We start from the raw sequence: 22,137 nt of genomic DNA, 5'->3' as shown, positions 1-22,137 counted from the left end.
GGACACCAGATCTACACTGCAATACAAAAATAATGCTGTTCATATTTATTTATATTAGTCTTATAAAGTCTATATTAGTCTTCTAAATGGAGCATCAACTGGTGAGGACTTTTTGGGACATGTAGCTTTAGCCTCAGCCTTTTAGCATGATATCATGTATGTAGCCATTAATTGCATATTTAAGACCATTTTTACAGAGTTCTTGATTTAAAACAGGGCAGTTGGAAACATTGCAAAGTTACAAAGAGGCTTTTCAACCAACTCATGGAGCTAACATTGGCTTAATTAGATAGTTACAGCTGAAAAGAATCTGCTAGCGACAGCTGTCATTTCAGCTGCCAAAATTGACAGTTGCTAGCTAGAAATGAAAAGATGCTTTTGTCTACCTCAGTCTGAAATCAAGGACCTATTGTTTAAAAAAATACTAAGAATTTTGACAGTGAATTGCCACTGTTATCAATGTTTATGTGTTGTGCAAGAACAGAAAGCTTATCAGGCAACAGCAACTATGTAGGCTTAGCTAACGGTCAAATTTATGTATAGTCAACCTGGACTTAATGTGACAGAGCTTCAGTTAAGTTCATTGCAAACTGCATGTATTCTCTATGTGTTTTGGGACTCTTTAAACTAAATGTAAAAAAATCTTAATAGTAGTTTCATATGGGGAACACCAGGATTCTAGTGAAACTCACCAAGCAAGGCCAAGATGAAACAATAAAAGACACGTGTAGCATTCCAAATCCCAGTTTTATTGGTCGTTGGATTTCAGGTGAACCAATGGCACGAGAGAGATTAATCCACAATATCAAAAAATTATACAAAATAATAATACAAAAGGAATTTCCAGTTATACAAAGCAAAGATGTGGACTTTTTTTTTTTTTAAATCTTTTATTTTCCTACTGCCCAAAAACTCAAGAGTAAGGCACAGTCATTACCACATGTTTACCCTTCCACATCCGTTTGTCTAAGCCTTGGACTTGGTTACCTTGGAGACAGTTTCTCCGAGGATAACCGCTCCTTTCATTCGCTTGAGATTCTCAACCCTTCATTGCAAAAATGGACTAAACTTCAGATAGAAAAAATGGGACGGATGTTGTTAGGAGCTGGCTACAATCATGTATCATTTCATGGGACTACAATGATTGGTTTTCCATACTGATTCCCACATCAGAGGAATGTTTGAAGGGTAGAGAATCAAAGTAGTGAGGACTCATGGGAGCAATGTGCTACACGACTGCATAACAGAAAATATTTCAGTCAAATAGAAGACAAATTTAGCAGAAAGACAAGTTTGCTTCTCTTTTTAGAAGGAAAAAAAAACAAAAAACTTATCTTCTCCTCACCTTCACTGATGAGTCAGAAACATCCAACACAAAGAAATAAGATTTAATCATATCTCATTGAAAAGGCTGCCACGACACTGCTCAAAGTTCAGACTGAAACTAAAACCAAAAAAGAAGCAGATTCCTAATCTCATGCACACATGTTTCTCTTGATTTGTTGATCTGTTGATCCAGACAGTATGTGAGATGCTCGACAGGTGACGGTAACATATCTGAACATGTTATGAGTGAGTCAGTAGCACCAGGTTCCAGTTTTGTCAGTTGTGTGCGAGTGACTGAGATGGTTTGTTAATCCAGTATCAAAGGTTTGGTCTAGAGATAAAGGTTGAGGTTTATGTTTGGTCGAGGGATTCAAAAAGCAGCTTTCATAAGGGTCTATAAATCATTTCACTCCAGTTGCTATGGCTACCTACTGAACGCCCACCCATGATAATGTCTGTGCCTTGGACATAGAAAAAGAAATGAATCCAACTGTGTGTTTTAACAAGTGCTTTTTCTTCCAGTAAGACAGGTGAGTGCAGTAAACATAAGTGACCGCACAGTGTTTATTTGCTTTATACTGTTCTCGGGACAATAGGTTTGTGGAGGGGGAAGGAGGACATGTGTTTTAACTTCCTACGTCCTGTTTGGTCCAGGAGAATCAGACTCCCTGCCAACCAATGAGAACACAGCTAGAGAACAACACAGGAAACTGGTTTACATTTGAATATTTTACAGTTGAGATGAAGAGTGAGATTAAACCCGTCAGGTACATTATCTTCGATATCTTTATCATCATCATCATCAGATCCACTCCAGTTATATCACATAGTCATCACACAGAGGCAACAGGGCCTGCTCCAGAAACAAACATACGAGGCCTGATCTGATAGAAGCTTCCACACAAATACAGAAAATCTGTTTCTACTCAACCAAACCGCACAAAAAACAGACCCACTTTCTTGATCTTTTATTTCCAGCTGGAAGGAAGCAGCTGAAGCAGACTTTACCCAGTCGTGGATCAGTTTTTAGATTCGATCAGGTAGAAACAGATCTACCACACCAGGTCAGACACCATAAATACTGCCACCATGTGCTGCTCACACAGACAATAGAGACAAGTAGAAAGACGAGGGGTTAACTCAGAGAGGAGGGGCTTTAAACGTAGCTCTGCTCTGGGAGATAGGATGGCCCGGCTGAGCGAGAAGGGGGCCCCAATCGTAAGGCGAGGATGGGGGGTGAGTGACAGGTTGAGCAGCGAACCAGATCGGAGCAGAAAAGTGCACAGCCCCGCGGTAACTATGGCAACAGATAAAGGTCGGCACTGCAGAGCAGAGCTGAGAAAGGGAGGGATAGGTAGATAAAGAGGAAGGAAAGGGAGGCAGGAGAGAAAGAAGTGTCTCCTTCCCTCTTCTTCCATCCTTCCTCTTCTCTCTGTGCAGTTTATCAACAAATAAAGTCATAAGTACAGGCTATAATATAAAGGAATGGAAGGGAAAGGGTAGTGTGGGTTGTGGGTAGGTAGATGTATGGACAGGTGGTGCTGCTGTGCTGCGTCGCCGCACTTCATTCATCAGCATCGCAGCAGTGGGCGACCGCATCCACGCTGCCGTGCTTTCCCCCCCTTCCCTCAGTACTCCCAGAGCGTGGCGGTCTCCAGGTCGTCGGCGTTGGCCTTCAGCACACCGGCGTGGTCGCCGCGGAGGTACTTGCCGTCAGCAACATGGCGGACGGCCACTTTGTTGTAGTCGCAAAACTCGAAGAGGAAGTCGACGGGCGTGTCGCTGCTGCTCACCACTGACTGCTCATTACCCACCATCCAGTATTTACCAGTCGAGTCTGCAGGGGGAGAAAGGAAATACAGGAGGAAAGGATGGATTAGAGAAGATTAGAGGAGATTGAGAAAAAGGTGCAAGGGTGTGACACAAGGGCGTAGATGGAGATATTGTGTGTTGGAAACATGGCAGAAGGGTGTGAAAATGGAAAGGGAGGGAACAAAAGGTTCGGCTTAAAACTGCTTTGTTTGAATTACGTAATGTGAAGGGAGTAAAATTATCCAAATCAAATCCCTCTTTTTGGCACCAACGCCCCATGATTAAGTCCATAATGAGCATCGCTCAGAGAATAAATGATTTTAATCCCTTGTATGCCTGCAGGAGCCCCTCCCCCATGCTCTGACAAACAACCTATCTGCCAGCTGTGTACTGCTGCTGCACATGTAACAGTCAACATGAAACAGCTAACCTGTGACTCAGTCATTGTGTCCTGCTTGGACCCTCTACCTGCTGTCAGCTAAACACTTCAATGTAAACTGACCTTGCAGGCTGTAGGCTCCGTCTCTGAACTCCAGAGTGAAATAGTCGTAGGAGGAGCGATTGGAGTCCAGCGTCCCTGTCACCTTCCTGCAGCCGATGAAGCCGTGCTCCCCACGCAGCACGATGATTGGGCGGTTAATCAGCTTCATGATAAACTCCTCAGACTCCCCTGCAGACACAGTGAATAAATAGATGTATAAGTGTCAAAGTCTAAAAACTACTGCAAAGACGTGACAACTTAAACTGTTAATTTCACCATATGCTAACATCTAAAATCATCCAAAACACTAACACTGGCTTTGTAAGGGCAATTAGGGCATTTTTGAAACTTGGTTGCTTAAGCTAAGAGGACAGATTATTTATATTTCTCACTAAAAACCATGTATGAGAAGCAACTTGTGTCAAAAAAAAAAAAATTCTAACAGCTAACAGACCCTCGTCAGAAAGTGCAGCACAAAGCAAAAGCGTCAGCTTTCATCCACCATGCCAGCACCCAGAGCCAACTTTATAACTGGAGCATCTTCTGATCTGTTTGCTGACTGAATGCTTGTGTCTTGCAGTAATGAAAACAGTTGCTCTGATAAGCCAAACAAAGTCCTCACTTTGCATTTTGATAACTCTGTGTGTTGCAATAGTCGGGTGCTATTAAGTAAGGATGAATTGGGAACAAGTTCAATTTGCATGGCCTCAACTTAAATCAATATGTAGGCATGGTAATTAGTTTTTGTCCAGAATTATTAGGGATCTTTTCACTGTTGGCACACAATTAGTGAAAACCACACCTTTCTGATTTGATATTTTGGTTTCATACTGCAGGCTCGTCATTGACTAAACATTTAGGAAATCTGGGCAGAAGTGTTCTGCATAGTCAGGAGTTTTCTCATGATGTTTCCAATCAACATGATTAATTTAAGAAACACAACGAGAACATTGCAAAAGAATAAACAAAGACATCAACAAAGCTGAATCCCCAAAGTATACAACGACGCTACGTTATGTAACTCTGCTCCGAAGCGCTGAAGCTTTTGAGGCCCAGGAACAACTGGAACATTTAGCCATGATTTAATTCCTTTACTGACATTCCTCCACTGCTGCTGAAAAGTGAATCCGTTTGCTACGTGTCATGGTCTGAACGGCTGGATCAACAAATCAAACTGACCGGCAGAGTCGATGGTGGCTGCTAGCTGGCCGTTTTTCTTGGCGGCGACGTATTTCCCATTAGCAGCCCGGAGAGTCAGCCTCTTCCCACGCCACTCAATGTCAAAGTAGCAATTAGCCGACCTACACGCAGAGAGAGGCAGAGAAAGTAAAGGCATGAGAGATAATCACATTTACATGGCAGTTAGATATCCAGTGGCACACCTGCATGAGTGTCAAGTGTACACACACACACGCATTAACATTCAGCTCTCCTTTTAGAAAGCTACAGCTGTTTTATCCAGAGCTCAAGTAATTGTTAGGTAATTGGATGGGTAAGCTCAGGCTAGAGGGATAAGCTTCACTTGTCTTTAGTTAAGTTGAATAAAGCAGCTTGTGAAATCCTTTCACTTGGCAGAGATTAAGGTTTATTTTCCAGTTTAGCTTCAACATTCCTCAATCATTCTTGCCTTGTTACCTTTAATCAGAGAAGCTCTGACACATTCTCCTAAACGTTTCCCCTCTCAGAGTTGGAAACCGCAAGAGGACTTGGTTCGAGAAGAAGATTTTTGTGGTCTAATCTAAGGAGGAGTGAAGCCGAGTCAAATCTCAAGAATGTGATAGAGGAATTCGGCGAACTTCCTGCCGAGCGCTCGGCTGTGTGACCCCTTTGTGTCAATGACCATCTCTGCTTTCTCTTATCTTAACAAAATGGACTGTGGTGAGACCCCCCCCCCCCCCAAAGTTAATTCAGGACACATGCTTCTCTGACCCTTCTGATATTGGATCAGATTAACTTATTGGATCTGTATAACTTTTGTAAACTGCTTTATGACTGTACATCTGCTTTATGACTGTACATCTGCAGCTTCTATTGAGCACCGCACTCATTCTCTGCATCAATAAAACAGAGATTTAAACACAATCTAAACAAAAGATCATCATAAAAACTAATAAAAAGAACCACGTACTATGCTTAGAGCTGAAAGATGACAAGCTATGAGAGCAGCCTGAGCCTCTGCTCCTAAATCTATCTGGGGCCTCACAGGGAAGCGACCAGGAGCTCAGGGTCAAAGGTCAGGGGGTTAAGAGGCAGCAGTGGACGGACAGAACCACTGCACATAAAAGAAAATCACTCTACAGGTTGAGGTTGCGCACAAATGCAGTCAATCTCCCACAACATACCACTGCCGTGACATGAGCGCACTCACTCTTCACCTCCCACGCACACACACGTTGTCATCACCCCCCACTGCACACACACACACATCCAACACACACAAAACTCTCAAGTCATGTCACAGCTCAAGTTACCAGAAAGAACAACAGACTAAGAGCTGTGACAGACCAGTATCAGGTTCTCCATGATCAACACACACAATCACTGCTTCTGAGAGGTGAGCACACACACACACACACACACACACACACACACACACACACACACACACACACAGATTGATTGAAGCAGGTGTGTTTGTGGTGAATCTTGAGTTTCAGATGTAATTATATGGGTGATGCTTACTTGGTGGAGGCGGTGCACTGCAGGCCGCCGTTTGCAGTGAGGGTCCAGTATTTCCCAGCGGCGGTCCGGAACGCACACTTCCTGTTTTCACGACAGATCTCCACCTGGAAGACTTCTTGGTCCCCTTCTTCATCCTGATTGGCTGACAGGTCCATACCTGGGCAAGGTGAGATGGTTGGAGGAGGAGAGGTTAGCTAAAATACAGGCCAGTGGGTCAGTCATGAGTCCAACGCACATGTCAGGGCAGCAAATAGCCGCAGACTGAGGAATGTGCATGAAGATGAAGACTAACAAGCAACAGTCCAGATGCACACGCACGCACACAGATCCTGTGGTCAGGATCAGACGCACTAAATGAGCAACATCAGACAGCTTGGATTAGTGAAGGATTTCACACAGCTGCGCATACACACACACACACACACACACACACACACACACACACACACACACATCTGTCATAGTCCAGACAGACCCCAATATAGTTCAAAGGATTAGTCGTCATAGTGGACGGTCACAAAACAGCCATCTAACATGAATCAGTTAATCAGTCAATATAAAATTAATCTGCAACAATTTTGATCATCAGCTAATTGTTTAAAGTCCCTCTCCACTCAAAAATGATCTTTTAATTATTGTACTTGGATGTTTGACCTTTCCAGAACAATCTATATGCTATGTATGAGTTTGAAAGATGTTTCCACATTTATCTGGTGAAGAGCTAAAGGAAAGTTTCTCTGTATTAACTTTAAATCTGCATATGAGCATGATTCGTGACTTCACAACTAGCCAATCATGGTCCAGTATACAACTTACACAAGTCTGATGTGGAAACTTGAAGCGTCCAGTGCACACACGTACACTGAGAATAGTATTTATTCTATATATTGATTATCTGCATATTAATAGATTCAGTATTTTCCAATGAGGGAGAAGTAGTAGATGTGCTTTCAATCATTTTTAACTAGTTAATTGAACTTGTTGTGGTAAAACCATATCAGACACAAATTATGACTCAAAGCAGACTTTTTATACATTAAACATGTCTAGAGGGGATCTTTGGCTGCTTTGCTCTCTTAAATCATTGTAAATTAAACATCTTTGGGTTTTGGACTGTTGGTCGAACAAAACAAGCAACTTGAAGACACCACCTGGAGTTTTTGGGAACATTCGACAGTGATTTATTGCTATTTTGTGATGTTTTATAGACTCCATGATTAATGGAGAAAATAAATGACATTAGTTGATAATGAAAATTATTAGTATGGTAAAAGCTCTAATTACAGTCATTTTAAATCTGTAGCTCAAAAGGCTACTCTGTGTGTGTGTGCGCATCTGTTCACCCCACTGTATGTGTACACAACACCAGACCTCATTAAAAATCACATCAACCCCACTCAGGCACTTAAGAGCAACAAAGAGGTAAACAAACATGAGTCAACTATAGGATGAAGACATACACAACCCTACAGTGTACCGCTCCCCTCACATACACACAGTTAATGCAGGACAATACACGGTATTGTATATGATGAGGTCATGGCGTCGATGGGCCTATAGCCAGAGGGCCGGATTGAGAGACTGTCTGTTGGCCTGCTGTGTAAATGTGTGCAGAGCGAGAGAGGGAACGAGACCAAGAGAGAAAGAAAGATGTGTTTGAGAAAACAAACCGAGGCACTCATGTGTTGCCTCTCCGTCTCCCATTTCATGTGTGGCAACCCCCTACCCCACCCCACCCCCTCTACATCTCAGTTTTTCCATGTTTCTTGTTCTCTGCAGCCCCACAACTGGCTCAAGTGTGGTCACGCTGATTACATTACAGGGAAAATCTGCCCTAAAAACAAAACAAAACAACTGGTCATGATATTTTATGCCAAAATAAGTCCTGGCATGAACTAATCATCATAAAACTGATTAACAAAGATGTCTAGTAAGGGACTGTACAAAAATTATTTGGGGGGGAATTTGAGTCAGAAAGGGAGGGGTATGTGTTTTTTGTTTTTTGCATGAGGGAAGGTGGCTTTAATTTCTTTAGTTCAGCCTTGCTTGAAAGATTTATTGTAGAAAAGTGATTAAATAGTTACAAATGAGTTTGTGCAATGGCTCATAAAAAAGGTAAGCTTTGCCATATGCATAGGACAGCAATCCTGTCTTTTAGCCCATCATAACTCAAATGATGACAAGTTATGTCACTTGAGGCAATTTATCAGACTAAATATATAGAACTTTTCACGTGTGCAGCAGTACTCCCCAAGACCTGTAAACGGACTGATGTGTAAAATCAGCACAGTTCCCCTTTAATGATGAAATCAGTTGAATCAATAGTCCCTGTTATTTTTGACATCATGGAGTGGAGAGTCCTAGAAAATATTCATGAGGAGGGCCTTGATTTTTTTTTAAAAGTCAAAACATACAATTCCCATGTCCCCAACCAATAATTTTCAGACAATCCCTGACAGTTTCAAAGTATCCTTGGTGATTACTCCTCTTTCCCTTTACACAACACATGATGTCTCAACACAAGCTGTAAACAAACTGAAGCCAAAGATGTACTTTATATTGAAAATAACCAAGATCCCAGTCGAGTCTGTGTTACCACAGAGCAAGTATTACGTAAGTGTTAGTCGCTGAAGACTTACTGCTCACATTTTATGTGCAGAAAAAAAAACAAAAGACAGAAAGAAACACACAATACTCGCTCCTGTCGAGTGCCCACTAAAGTCAACTCAGGAGCTCTGGCCTCTGTGGACAGATTGAGTTTCTGCAGAAATATGTGGGGATGTACACATGTGCACACATATGCTCCTAGCACACACACACACACACAAAATTGTAAAGGAAAATATAACTGGCCTTAATGGGAACCACATGGTCAAAGAAGATGAAATGTAAATTTAGCAGCAACAGACAGAGAGGGTTTGAAGGAACACGTTAGAGGTGGACTAGAGGAGGAAAAATGAGGAGAGAAGAGGGTCAGACTCCAGAATCAGTCACATCTCTAAACTCTGCTCTAATCCTCACTGCTTCCTGGTCGGCCAACAGATTCTCCGTACAGTAGCACAGCAGAGAACATTCATTACTGTGGCAGGCGAGAGAGAGCGTAAAACATCTGCTGAGTGATTCTCCCCACAACGAACTTACAGCGGGATTAGTGACTCACCTACAACTTGAAGGAGCTTATTCCAACATGTTACAAAAAAAAGAAGGAAAAAAATCATCGTTTTTACTTTATTTGAAACCTCAAACATAAAGCACCCATTCTCTAAAGGTTACCAGTTTATCACTCAGTGACTTGGACTTATATATAAGTAGACTATAAGACTATAAATCACAATAATCATCAGCATAAAGTTAGTTATGACCTTCAATTTTTAAATGCTATCTGCTTATAAACACTCCACAGAGTTAACTCTACCAAACCTGCACAAAACCACAACATTTGTTTTAATAATTCAAAATTCAAGTCCAGTTATGAGCAAAAATGTTCATAAATGCTGTGACGAGAAATCCATTTTAAAAATCCTGGATCTACAATGTCCCAACATCGACAGTTATTGATTTCATGATGTAATTTATCAGGAGTAAAGTCAATAAACACTCAATACTTTCTGGCAAGAAACTGTAAAATTAAAGATGTTGACTGTGGGCAGGAAGCATCAAAAATATCCAGTATGCACCCGAGACATTCACTAACTAAACCAGGGCTGCAACTAATGATTAATGAATTAATCTGTCAAGTATTTTCTCCATTAATCGATTAGCTGTTTGATCCAGGATATGGTGAAAAATGGGGATCACTGTTTCCCAGAGCCCAGAGGTTTAAATGTCTTATTTTATCCACAACCCAAACATATTCACTTTATTGAATATTCACATTTGAGAAACTGGAATCTGAATTTGGACATTTTTATCTTGAAGAATAACTCTTTGATTGTTGTAAAATAAAATGATCTCAATAAAATAACTCAATAAACTCTGTACTCATCCTTGCAATGTTAGTTTCTCACACAAGATTAGTGGAAAACCAACGTGCATTGCACAATATGACAATAAATAGGAAACTAACTAAAAAGACTTTGCATGCTGAACTGCACAACAGAGTCTACCATTGAGCTGGTGACACCTTTTAATAAATTCATTTGAATTTATGTGGGAGAGGTGCTGTCAAATATGGTTCATTTCATCCAGTCAATATAATGTACAAACCTGAAAGTTTTGAAGGAAATGAGATGAGGAACAACAGTCAGAGGATTAGTGTCTCATTTTTACACACACACACACACACACACACACGCCTTGAAACTGGTCACAAGTTATCACATGGAAAGAAAAATATTGGTGTGTACACACACACACACACACAACCTGAAAATATAAGAGAAACAACAGTCGGCTTGAGGCCTGTGGAGCCTCAGCTGTGATCCAGAGAGAGAGGCTGAGGATGACTGTTAGGATTCGTCTATGATTGTGTGTGTGTGTGTGTGTGTGTGTGTGTGTGTGTGTGTGTGTGTGTGTGTGTGTGTGTGTGTGTGTGTGTGTGTGTGTGTGTGTGTGAGTTTATTACACAACCACATACATCTGCACTGATGAGTCTGTGAAGCTCACAGGGTTAATGGAGGAGGAGGGAAGAGGGTCTGCACACCACACCAACCACAGCAAAAGATGTGACCACGCATACAGGATCCTCCCAAACCACACCAAATACAGAGCAAAACACACACACATACACACACACACACACACACAGAGAGAGAGAGTCCAGCTCTTGAAAACAACCCCTCCATCTTTCTGTCCACCCCTCCCACCTCATTCAGCCTGATGGCGGCAGGCACAGATTGTTGGCCTCGGTTACTGTGAGCCAGCACCGGTCCTGCTGTGAACGAACGCAATTGTATCAAGTTCAATTGTGTGTGTGCGTGGTGTTTGTGTGTCTCCTATTGTTTAGTGAGCCTGACTGAGGAGGCGACCAGCTGGGGCACAAACAGGGAGCCAGACCATCAACCTTTGTTCTGATCCAAACACACACACACACACACACAGTATGACCAGCCAGCCAGCAAGCCTACTCACTGAATACAGTGCTCACTTAAAACAGCTCATACAGTATGGACAAACTGGAAAACACCAGACCAGACCACATCAAGACTCCCACTTCCTCTAACAAATGCAAAAAAAAAAAAAAAACCTCAAATGAGGGCAGACTTGTTATGCCTGAGGATGTCCCAAATCTTTTGGCAAATCAATTTCAAACCCTTCCTGTGTTCAGTGTGATGCAAAAACTGACCATGAAGCACTGCTGGACTGTGAGTTAGTGGGCATTTATGTGGAGACACACCCAGAGAGTAGCAGAATGACACACTGGAGGCCAGCTGAAGCCGAACCTATAATAAAAGTAGACGACATGAAGGGGGAGAGGTTCCCTGGCACACTCCCAGCACGCACGCACACACACACACACACACACACACACACACGTATGATGACAGACTAAAAACACAAACATACTGAGGGTCTATAAACATATTACAGTCTGCACATTCTGTCACAGCCGGTGAACACTACCAAGGATGCATAAATTAATTACTTCCCCTCTTTTGTGTGTTGTGTGTGCTTGTGCATCAAGTGTGTTCATGTGTTGTAGACCATTTACGCTGCAGGGATTAACACGCACCAGCCAAGGTCAAAGCTGTGTGTCTCATTTCCTGCCAGCGTGGGGGGGGTCAAGGCTACAGAAAGGGTGTCAGGGCTGATTCATGGCCAGACACAACATGGAGTCACAGTTACCCTCCTATCCTCTTATCCTTCTAAGCAAACACTGCACAATACATGATTTAGAGCCTGATTGCAACCCAGATTTGATGAAAATGTTGAAAATGTGTTTTCTAGAGTCTGTAAAAACAGTCAGCATTCCTCTCGGGTTATTTTATATTGAGCTTAGACCAGTCTTAACTGTGACAAATATATCTAACATGTTTGATTTTTATGACAAATCTGAATGTGATGGCATAGTTTGAGCTGGTTACCAACAGTAACCTGAACACAGAGCGGCTGTTTAACAACTGTAACCTAAAAAAAGCCAGTTATTAAAATGAATAGTTTTCAGAATTGTTGTTTTCTTGCCTTGTTAGATGTCAAGATCAATTCAACTTTCATTTCTATATGCTAAATATGAATCTTCAGCAGCTGGTAAGTTTATCTTAGCATAAAAGACAAAAGGAAGAAAGAAAGAGAAGAAAGCACAGACAAAAGGCTAGTCTGTCTCTGTCAAATTGTAGCAAAACCTGCCTAACAGCAACTCTAAAGCTCTACAAATAACATGTTATATCGTGTTTGTTTAATCTGTACAAAAACCAAAGAGTGAAATCAGCAATTTGTGGTTTTATGAGGGATAAAGTGCCTCTTGGTCAGGTCAGGGAGTCACTGTTTCTGGCCAAGAAACAGTCCACATATAACGTGTCATTTTTACACTTGCATTTTTTGTACAGAGGACAACGACTAGCTAGCAGATATGAGAGTGGTATCCATCTTTTCATCTCAACTGTCAACACGAAAGTGAATAAGCCCATCTTCTCAAATGTTGAACTATTCCTTTAAAAGTGTGCTCTGAGTCTTTGGTATTTTGCTTGGTATTTTAAATCTTTTCATGTGGTTTTAGTCATGTTTTAGAGGACTTGGGGGGGCTTCATGCATTCATACCAAAGTCTTGTAAATCCAATTTCCAGTTGACGGGCTGGTTGTTAGTCACAGGATGTAGCCAGAAACATTCAGGGTGTACTGCCTTATTGCCATAGTAACAGATGGTATCAGGATTTTGCCTTCTCACAGTTATTCAGGTGAGTAATTATTTGTCACAAAAACAGTCCAGTCCCAACAGGAATCACAGCCTGACCAGATATACAATTAGATGCTTCTCTGCAGCCAGACGCAGGGAGGAGGATACGTTACAGAGAGCAGTCAGCACTCAGTGGTCACACCATGAGCCAACAGGACATGATGGGCTCTCATCCATTTCATCTAGAAACCAGCACTCACACTTGCACAACAGTTTAGGGGCAGAACAGGCCACTTAACCCTCCTATTGTGTTCGGGTCAAATTTGACCCATTTAAGTTTAGATGTGTGGAACATATTGTAATTTTTCTGATCAAAATAAGTCTTCATCACATCCTCTACAATGGCTTATTAAATACAATAAAACACATTTTGATCATTTTTCTTTTTTTTTTTTTTTTTTTTTAAAGCCTATGAAAAAAAAAGTTACATCTGTTGTGTTACGGGTCAAATTTGACCCGGTAGTAATTATGTGTTGTTTATGCAGAGAAATATATAGCAAATGTTTCCAAACCATCATCAATAACAAAAATTACAACAAAACAAAAATAATAGTAATGAAAAATAGTATAATAATATTGTGAAATAATATTAAAATTATGTTTAGTGCCAAGAAAGAGTATTGACTTGAATTCGATTGTAGAGTGGCACACAGCAAATATGACCCCCCCCCGACTCTCTCTGTCACTCACACACACACACACACACACACACACACTGTATAGCAGTATATAGGCTGTGGCTTTCTTGTGCTTTATTTCTCATATCACCACACACCTGGCACAACACACACATACACATACACGGCCAGAGATGACACTTGTTGTATGATTGACCAAAATAACATGTCTTGGAAATTAAATGGACTTCTCTCCTTTTTTCATGGGGAAGTATATGTGGTCAATTTGACGCATAACACAACAGATATAACAATAATTGCTCATTTTAACATATAGAAAAATATAAAGAAGTTATCTGGGGAATTATTTTGTTCATCAGATCATCTCATGGTCTTATTTGTCTGTTCATCAGAAGCAATAAAATAGATAAATTGTGCCTGTTTTAAACTAAAAAGGTTTGTACATTGTAAGTTAAATGTGGTCTAAGGTACATAAAATATCGAAGTAAGTATATATATTATGGTTATGGATGAATAATAAGTCACTTAGCAGATAAAACATTTTACTGGATGACAATTTGTGTTTTTTTCAGTGCTAGTTAAATGAATTCAAACACAGGTCAAATTTGACCTGTGAACATTAAAGGTGTAAACCGTTTTCTAACACAATAGGGGGGTTAAAAGGCCATTGAGCTCCAGGCTAACAGACTGATAATGGTGTCTCAGTCCATATAAGGGTCATTAAACAGTCTCTCAGGGACTTTGTGACCATCTCCTTTTCCAAGTATAAGGGAGGGAGGATGTTACAGTCAGGAAACAACCAACAGCACGGGGTCAGATTAATAGCAATTATGAATGTGAGAACAGCAGAAATGTGAGAGCTGCTGTAATGTGTATCTAATAGTTCTGAAATTTCCCTTTGAAGATAAATAAAGTACTCTATCTAATTATCAGACAGAAAATAAGGCTTGTTTCTATTGGTTCCCTACATGTCATGTCAAGGCTTTTTAATTAGTTTGAATTTAATGGGTTCAAGTTTGGTTGACATTCATAAATTACAGACTTATCCATTGCGTTTGAGAATCACACTTCATAGTATCATAAAACTGGCACATATGAAGTAATGTCAACATGTTGGCTAATTAAAGGACTACTTTATTGTGATTACCGAAGCAGAAACTAGATGCAGGCGGCAGAAAAAGTAAATGATACTGAAGAATTGCGGGGAACATCACAATTCATGTCCAAAAATGAATTCCTCTTGGATTCACAATAACAAACCCATAATTCATGATAAACTGCAATGATCTTAGAATATTAGAGTCACTGTTTGAGAAAGGTCAGTTGAATTCCTCTAAGGTGAGGTTATTTTTGGACTACTTGGGTCTCATTTTTCATCTGTTATGACATTTTATTCACTACTTCTACTGTTGCAGATGCAGGCCACGCATTTACAAGTCCATGAAAAAACACAAGCAATCAGAGAGGTTTTCAACTTCCATGTACATAGTACATTTAAAAAACTGACCTGAGAGAAACCTGTCTGACTTCTCGTCTTACCCAAGTGACCTCAACACAGATTGACCTCTACAATTCACCTGGAAGGTAAAATAATATAAACTGTAGCTGAAACTACAAAACTTAAGAACAAGCTGGTAGAAACAGTTACATTTTTACTTTACGGAAGAGTTGTATGTGAACATAAATGGGAACGAGTACATTTAAATACTCTAAAGTGGGTCTCAACATTTCGGCAACACTCAACAAATCATGGCTCCATTTAAGAATGTGTGTCTACACTGGATTTACTGAGTTTAAGTGTGTGAACACAATCAACAACAATTAAGTGTGTCACAAAACCAACAGTTTTGATTGGACAAAGCAGCTTTTGGACTGACCCACTTGAGCCCGCTCTCATCGAAAACCTCAGCTGCTAATGGAAGCCAGCCGACTTCAGCCGCCATCTTGGCTCAGGTCTGCCAAGCAGATAGCTGCTGAGCAGCTGTCGGTTTAAAAACATCTGGAGCCAGTTTAATTCCACTCAACATTTAATTCACATCACAATGACCCAGTTGTTGGCGGGTTGAACGTGGTCTTCCTCTAAAAATTCAGACCTCCTACTCATTATGGACAGATATAAGTGCCAGACAGAGCAGGGAGGACATGAGTTCAGTACCCATGGAAGATGCAGAAGTTTCCTTGTGCAAGACATTAAACCAGTAACAGACTTCTGATTAGAGACACAACGAGCCAACTTTTTCTTACCAGATACCAACTCTGATATCTCAAGGTATCCAAGATATTGAGCGCCAATCTGATACAGAGCTCTCTTTTTCCCACATTTGAAATCACAGTGTAACTCGCTGTGTGGAAATCATTGAGATCATTTCAATATGAGGTAACATGATGACAGGGATTTCTTTAGCACTAAAAACAGACGGCATCCTGTCATGACAGAACATAAATGATGGTTTTAGCTTAGGTACCTTGTGATGTTTTTGACCCCTAGTATCACTTTGGAACAACATTTTTACAAGTCAACTAGCCCCAGTTTTGTTTGAGATGTGGACACGGGAAACATGTTACACATTTCTGCCACCAGTTTCAGGCTATTTCATTGATCAACACTTGGCATGATCGGTGACACGCAAAGAAATGTATGATGCGCCTACCAAGGCGAGAAGCCGACGACTGTAAGCTAGCAAACATGAACGGAGGCAACACACCAAATGAGCATTTCACTGCGAGCATCAACGTTTCTGAAGCTGCAAATGATGATTTTTATTAATCAACTGTTTTAAATCTTCCTAGCAACTAAACTTTTATCAATGACTTGATAAAACGTGACTAAATGCCAGTTAGTACAAAATAATGAAACATCCCAACTTAAAAAAGGAAGAAGAAATAAATCAAAATGTAAATACAGCACCTGTCAACAGTTATGACACATACAACACTTTCTCATTCACTTGAATGAGAAAGTGTGTCATAACTTTTGACAGGTGCTGTATTTACATTTTGATTTACTATTAAATGGTTTGAGAATTTCACACTTCTCTTGCCTCATTTATCCATGACAACTGTGTGAGCTGGATGCTGCTGTGGCATTTCCCTCCACGAGAGAAAGAAATAATGTGATTGAGCAAAATGTCTGACACACAGACAGCAATGACATTTTTTCATTTGGGGATTATTAAAGTGCAATACATGCCCTCATTACAGAGGATGTCATCATCCAATTCCAACAAATCAGCTGCCAGTTTTTAAATCGTGTTTCAAAATCATGATCTTTTTTTTTTTATTCAACCCCCTCCACAAACTGGCCTCCATTTTGTGTCTGAGACTGAGCGCCAGTTGAGGGGTAAAAAAAAAAGGAGCTGATGAAAGAGAAAAACGGATAAATGTTCCTTTGACATACAAACAAAGCAGAGAGGCTCAGGGTGTGACAGAGAGACAGGAGCTGAAAATCAGAAGAAGGACTGATCAAACGTTCTAATGAGGAAGGAGGAAAACCACTAAACCGCACAGTATTCTCACCAGTGTGTTCATCTGACCACATGCACGCTAATTTAATGCTTCAGAGAGCATCAATTTGTATATTCCTATCATTCATTACACGAGACAGTCATTGCCACAGTCTCTCTGTGTTCACTCGTTCTCCTCGTCTCTACCAAAAACCCATCAATAATTTTTTTTTTGCTGACTCACAGAGGTTGTTAAGGGCACGATTCCCACACTCACTAAGACCTCAAATATTTTGATTATAAGGCCTTTTAGAGACAAAAGATGGTCATTTATTTAGACACCAATTGCCACTGATAATGACTTCAGACGCACAGCAGCCAGGCCCGAAGGCTTTGGGGGGGGAGCAGGGTGGGTGGGGGAGGGGGAAGTGAGAGGAGGATGGGAGAGAAGAAGGCATAAAGAGATGTAAAGAAGAACGGAGGAACAATGAGGGAAGGAAGGAAAGGAGGAGATGGGTGAGGGAAAAAAGGAAGGAAGGAAGGAAGAAGGTGGAGAGAGACAAGCTTGTATCTCTGCCCACTCGCACATCTGAGAACCAGACACACATGGAGAAAATTATCTCTCACACACACACACACAAAAACACAAAAACACACTGATCCAATCTGAAAAAAAGGGGAATAACGGAACAATAATTAGGTCTGGAGTGTGTCCACCTGGAGCAGGTATCCACCCAATAATTACTGATACATAGACCACCAGTTATGAGAGGTGGAGGTTCAGCCAGATGTATCAACAAAAGGTCATGTGTCTGAACTAGAGGAAGAAGCATGAATCTGTGTGAAGACTTCAGCTGCTCTCAAAAAGCTCTAATTTCAGCTTTGTGTTCCAGGTTGATTATACAGCTGCAGGAGGAAAATATACTGAGGGGATCATTTGGTTTTGGGTTGCCATGACGTCAAAGCTGTGTAACTAAAATAATGATGATTCAGGCTCTGTTTGAGAGATCATTAGCATTCATGGTGATGACTGATGTTCTGCATTTTAAAGTTCTGACTAATATGAACATGAGTATAGGTTTTAAGTGGAGTGAAATGCTCCAGAATAGATTATAGGATAGAAAACCTCAACATGAACTCACCATATGTAATACATTTTTCCATTTTTGAGTTCTCTCTTGCTCACCATACGAGGCATAAAGTGTGTGTGTGTGTGTGTGTGTGTGTGTGTGTGTCTCCTTCTCCTCCTCTAACTGTGGAGCTGTTCTGCCAGTTCAGCCTTTCTCCAGTTTAGAGCTGTTTTACATTTGAATGACGGCACACGTGCACATGATGCTGTTAACACTAACAGGCCTGAAGACTGTCTGCACTTCTTTGTTACACTCTTTCTTTTCATGTCAGTAGTCTGTAAAACTCAAGAACACCCCAGCTACTGTGGACAATATTCAGCGTGCTTTTATCAGCTCTTTGTAAAATAAAAAGTAGAGGTAATAAGTGACGGATTTATCTTCAGTCTGGTGATTGATGTTACATGTTACAGGCCTTCAGTGTTTTTTTTTTAATTCAGAGTGATTTTCATATGAAGATGTGGACTCAGGCCAAACAGCCCACAGTTCAGCATATAAATACACACACAGGCCTGCTTTGTGTGTGAATATGTGGGCTATATATGTCCCATATCCAACCCTTTTTAATGTGTGTGTGTGTGTGTGTGTGTGTGTGTGTGTGTGTGTGTGAGAAAGAGAGGGAGGCTGCAGGGGGGGATGCAGTCTGACATTCCATCACTTTAACCCTTCCTCTGCCAGGGATGCATGAGATACCAACACACACACACACACACACACACACACACACACACACACAGTCACCCAGAAGGCCACTGGGCCTGCAGCTCACACATACCGGACCACCACACCCACCTTGCCGGGTGGAGACGTTCCTCTCGTTGGCAGCGGTGAGCACGACCTGCGGGTGGCTCTGCTCCAGCACGAACAGCTCATCCTTGCCCACGCGCGCGCTCTTGCCGGACTTCATGGTACCGGAGGGCCCGGAGGGTGCGAGGTACTTGCCGCTACAGTCCCTGAACGCCACCTTGCCGGAGCGGAACTCCAGCGTGTAGCCCGTGCTCTTGTCCGTCGTGGCGACCAGCGCGCCGTCGTTCCTCAGGAAGCGGTTGTCGGAGGTCTGCAGGTGGTAACGCTGCTCGCGGAACACCAGCGTGATCATGGAGTCCACCCCCCACGGGACGTCCCGGTCGATGGCAATCTCGTCCACCTTGTCGCTCAGGTGCGCGTACCGCTTGCGCGTCAGGCTGAAGATGTTGACCTGCGGGTGCATGGCGATGTGCACGCTCCATTTCTCCGCCACAGAGACGGTCTGCGCAAAGCAGATGATCCGGTCCTCGGTACCGCCCAGGTAGCGCCCGTGCGGTTCGGACTGCAGGGACCAGCGGCCGTCATCATGGGCAGTGATGATGAACCGGCACTCCGGGCCCGGGGTCTCACTGTCTCCGGTAACGTTCCCGTCCTTATCGGCGGCGATGTACCGGCCCAGATGTGACTTGAGTAGGAACACATTCCCGCTGGAGTCGTCGCCGCTCTGCTCCAGAGTCCAGATCTGCTTCTTCTTCATGCTCGTGGCGGAGGCGTTGATTTTGAAGCCGAAGGTCTCCGCCGTGAGGTATTTGTTCCCACAGTTGATGAGACCGAACTGGATCTGCAGCATGTCGCTGGTTCCGTTACTCGCTCCGTTTGTTGTCATAGTCGGTTCTGTGCGTTCGAGCCTCGGACCGGACCGGTTCTGTCTGAGAGGGATGTGGGAGGGGGGGCGGTTCTGTAAGTGAGCTCGCGGCTGAACGGGTGGGATGCTCTGCTGCCTCGCGTGTTTCTCTTTGTTTGGGGAGTGTGTGTGTGTGTGTGGCTGAGTGGGAGTCTGTGAGCGCGCGCCGCCGGTCCTCAGTGCTCTGCCTGTCTCATCAGCGCGAGCCCGCCGCCACAGCTGCAGCCTATATAACCATCAATGACGTTGCAGCGCAGGCCACGCCCCACTGTGATGGACAAATCTGGGAGCTGAGCTGAGGTGTCAGGAGTTTTATCTCTTTTCTGCGGATGTTTGACACTTCTAATTTGTTTATGTTAATTCATCAAGTCCCCTATTATTTCCTCCTTTTATCCTTCCTTTGTTCCACTTTTTCTCCCTTTCTCTCCTCTCCCCCAACATTTTTCTGTCCTCTACCTCCTTGTAAAATCAGGAGCATGCAGATAAAGAAGAAAAAAAGGAATTACACCTCTAAACTCAGAAGAAGTGTTGTAAAAAATAAGAAGACAGAAAAACATGCTCCATTTACCTCAATATCCACATTCACTTATAGAGAATCTGTCATTCAGCAACTGATAATATCAAATCTGCCTTTCTCTCACTCTTTCTATCTCTGTCTGGGACAAACTGATCAGATGGACTCAGCATTCAAATCATGAGGATGGGGTGTGTGTGTCCATACACAAAGCTCTATTCATGGACAGAGCACGCACATCAGAGGGCAGGAAAGGCCCGGTTCCATAAACAAAGAGGCCAAACAGATCACACTGGCATCTTCTCAGTGCATGTACATAACTGTGCACCCAAACACACACAAGTATTTTTTACGCCTCTTTTTGTGGGAAAAAAAACATACAGAGGTCAAGCAGAAGTAGTTCAGTCTTCGTTTCTCGACATGACATGAGTGTTACTACTCTTTCTAACACGGATGCTGGTCAGGTGTCTGTGTGTCTTTAGGCAAAGTGAGCATTGGGAGTGTGAGTGTGTGGTAGAGTTGTGTGCCTCATCTACATCCCACACATTATTTATACCTGCATCGCTATGCAAAGAAAGTGAAAGATCAGAGAGATTAGAACTCAGTTGAGTGTGAATGCGTTTGTGCTGCTGGGCTGCAGGTGGACTTGCAGACCAAACCTCAACCACAGGAGTCAAGTTCAGCAGGTATCCATCCTGCTGAGGCACCCATCATTTCATTATTATTCAGCTGCAACAATTAGCTGATTAGCAATTACCAACTATTTTCTATCAATTGATCATTTCAGACAGTTTTCAAGCAAAAATGCCAAATATTTGATGTTTCCAGCTTCTCAAATGTGATGATTCTGTCTGTTCTTGTCATATATGACAGTAAATTGAATATCTTAATATTTAAGGCTCTTAGTCAGATAAAACAAGCAAATTGAAGACATTACAGTACTGGATTGTGAATGTTATGCTATTGTTATGCTGAATGCTATTTTTTCACAGTTTTTTTCATTTCATAAACTTAAATGTTTAAACAGTTAATCAAGAAAATAATCAGCAGATGAATCAATAATAAAAATAATCCTTAGTTGCAGTCCTAATCCGGTGTTTGAATGGCATTTTTTAGTGTCTAATCAAAGCAGTTTTCTTTGTAACAGTCATTTGCTCCATCTGGAGTTTCCCAGTAAAGAGCGGCAGGAAAGATAAGACAAAGGTGATAAAATATGAATTAGAAATTAATGTTTTTCATAAATATATAATATTCATGAATTCTGACTGTCACAGAGCATTTATGACGCTTCAGTGTGTTTCGTTCACCTCTCTGCATGCTGGTGGGTTTGCAGACAGAAAGAAATCTGACCCTAAAATATAATCTAATCGGGGGTAATCTCTCCCTGTCTCTCTCCTGCAGTCTGGATAAATCCAATCTTCAGACAGTACATCTTCAAACAAATCAAATCTCAATGTCATTTCTGCTCCAGAATCACACTCTAATATGATCATGGGACTTGGTCTGATGTAGTTTTCCCTGCAACATAGACACGCAAAAATATTTATTTCTGTTGTGTTACAAAAGCTTAATTATAAATCGGGTAAAGACATTTAGCTGCAACAAAAACACACCTTGAACAACAACATTAA

The 22,137-nt window shown here is 41.8% G+C and overlaps 1 protein-coding gene across 1 annotated transcript; it reads right to left on the bottom strand.

Annotated features, from left to right (window-relative positions):
* Positions 1-728: 728 nt before the first annotated feature.
* fscn1a (fascin actin-bundling protein 1a) lies at positions 729-20,209 on the bottom strand. The gene is made up of 5 exons (XM_044330983.1): positions 19,134-20,209; positions 6,302-6,458; positions 4,799-4,920; positions 3,641-3,808; positions 729-3,163 (listed from the first exon to the last, which is right to left on the bottom strand). Exons 1-5 carry the CDS (start codon positions 19,972-19,974, stop codon positions 2,955-2,957), a joined length of 1,497 nt encoding a protein of 498 aa, XP_044186918.1. The 5' UTR covers positions 19,975-20,209; the 3' UTR covers positions 729-2,954.
* Between the last annotated feature and the right edge of the window lie 1,928 nt (positions 20,210-22,137).

The sequence above is a fragment of the Thunnus albacares genome, chromosome 17, assembly GCF_914725855.1.
Source record: "Thunnus albacares chromosome 17, fThuAlb1.1, whole genome shotgun sequence".
In the NCBI taxonomy this organism is placed as follows: domain Eukaryota; kingdom Metazoa; phylum Chordata; class Actinopteri; order Scombriformes; family Scombridae; genus Thunnus; species Thunnus albacares.
The sequence above is the reverse complement of the archived record's forward strand: the minus strand, read 5'-3'. Positions and strand labels throughout refer to the sequence as shown.

Coding starts and splice junctions, on each gene's coding strand:
- fscn1a (XM_044330983.1), bottom strand. CDS start 19,974: ATGACAACAAACGGAGCGAGTAACGGAACCAGCGACATGCTGCAGATC. Junction 4,921..6,301: donor CAGTGCACCGCCTCCACCAA/GTAAGCATCACC, acceptor CTCTGCGTGTAG/GTCGGCTAATTGCTACTTTG. Junction 3,809..4,798: donor AGCCACCATCGACTCTGCCG/GTCAGTTTGATT, acceptor CTGTGTCTGCAG/GGGAGTCTGAGGAGTTTATC.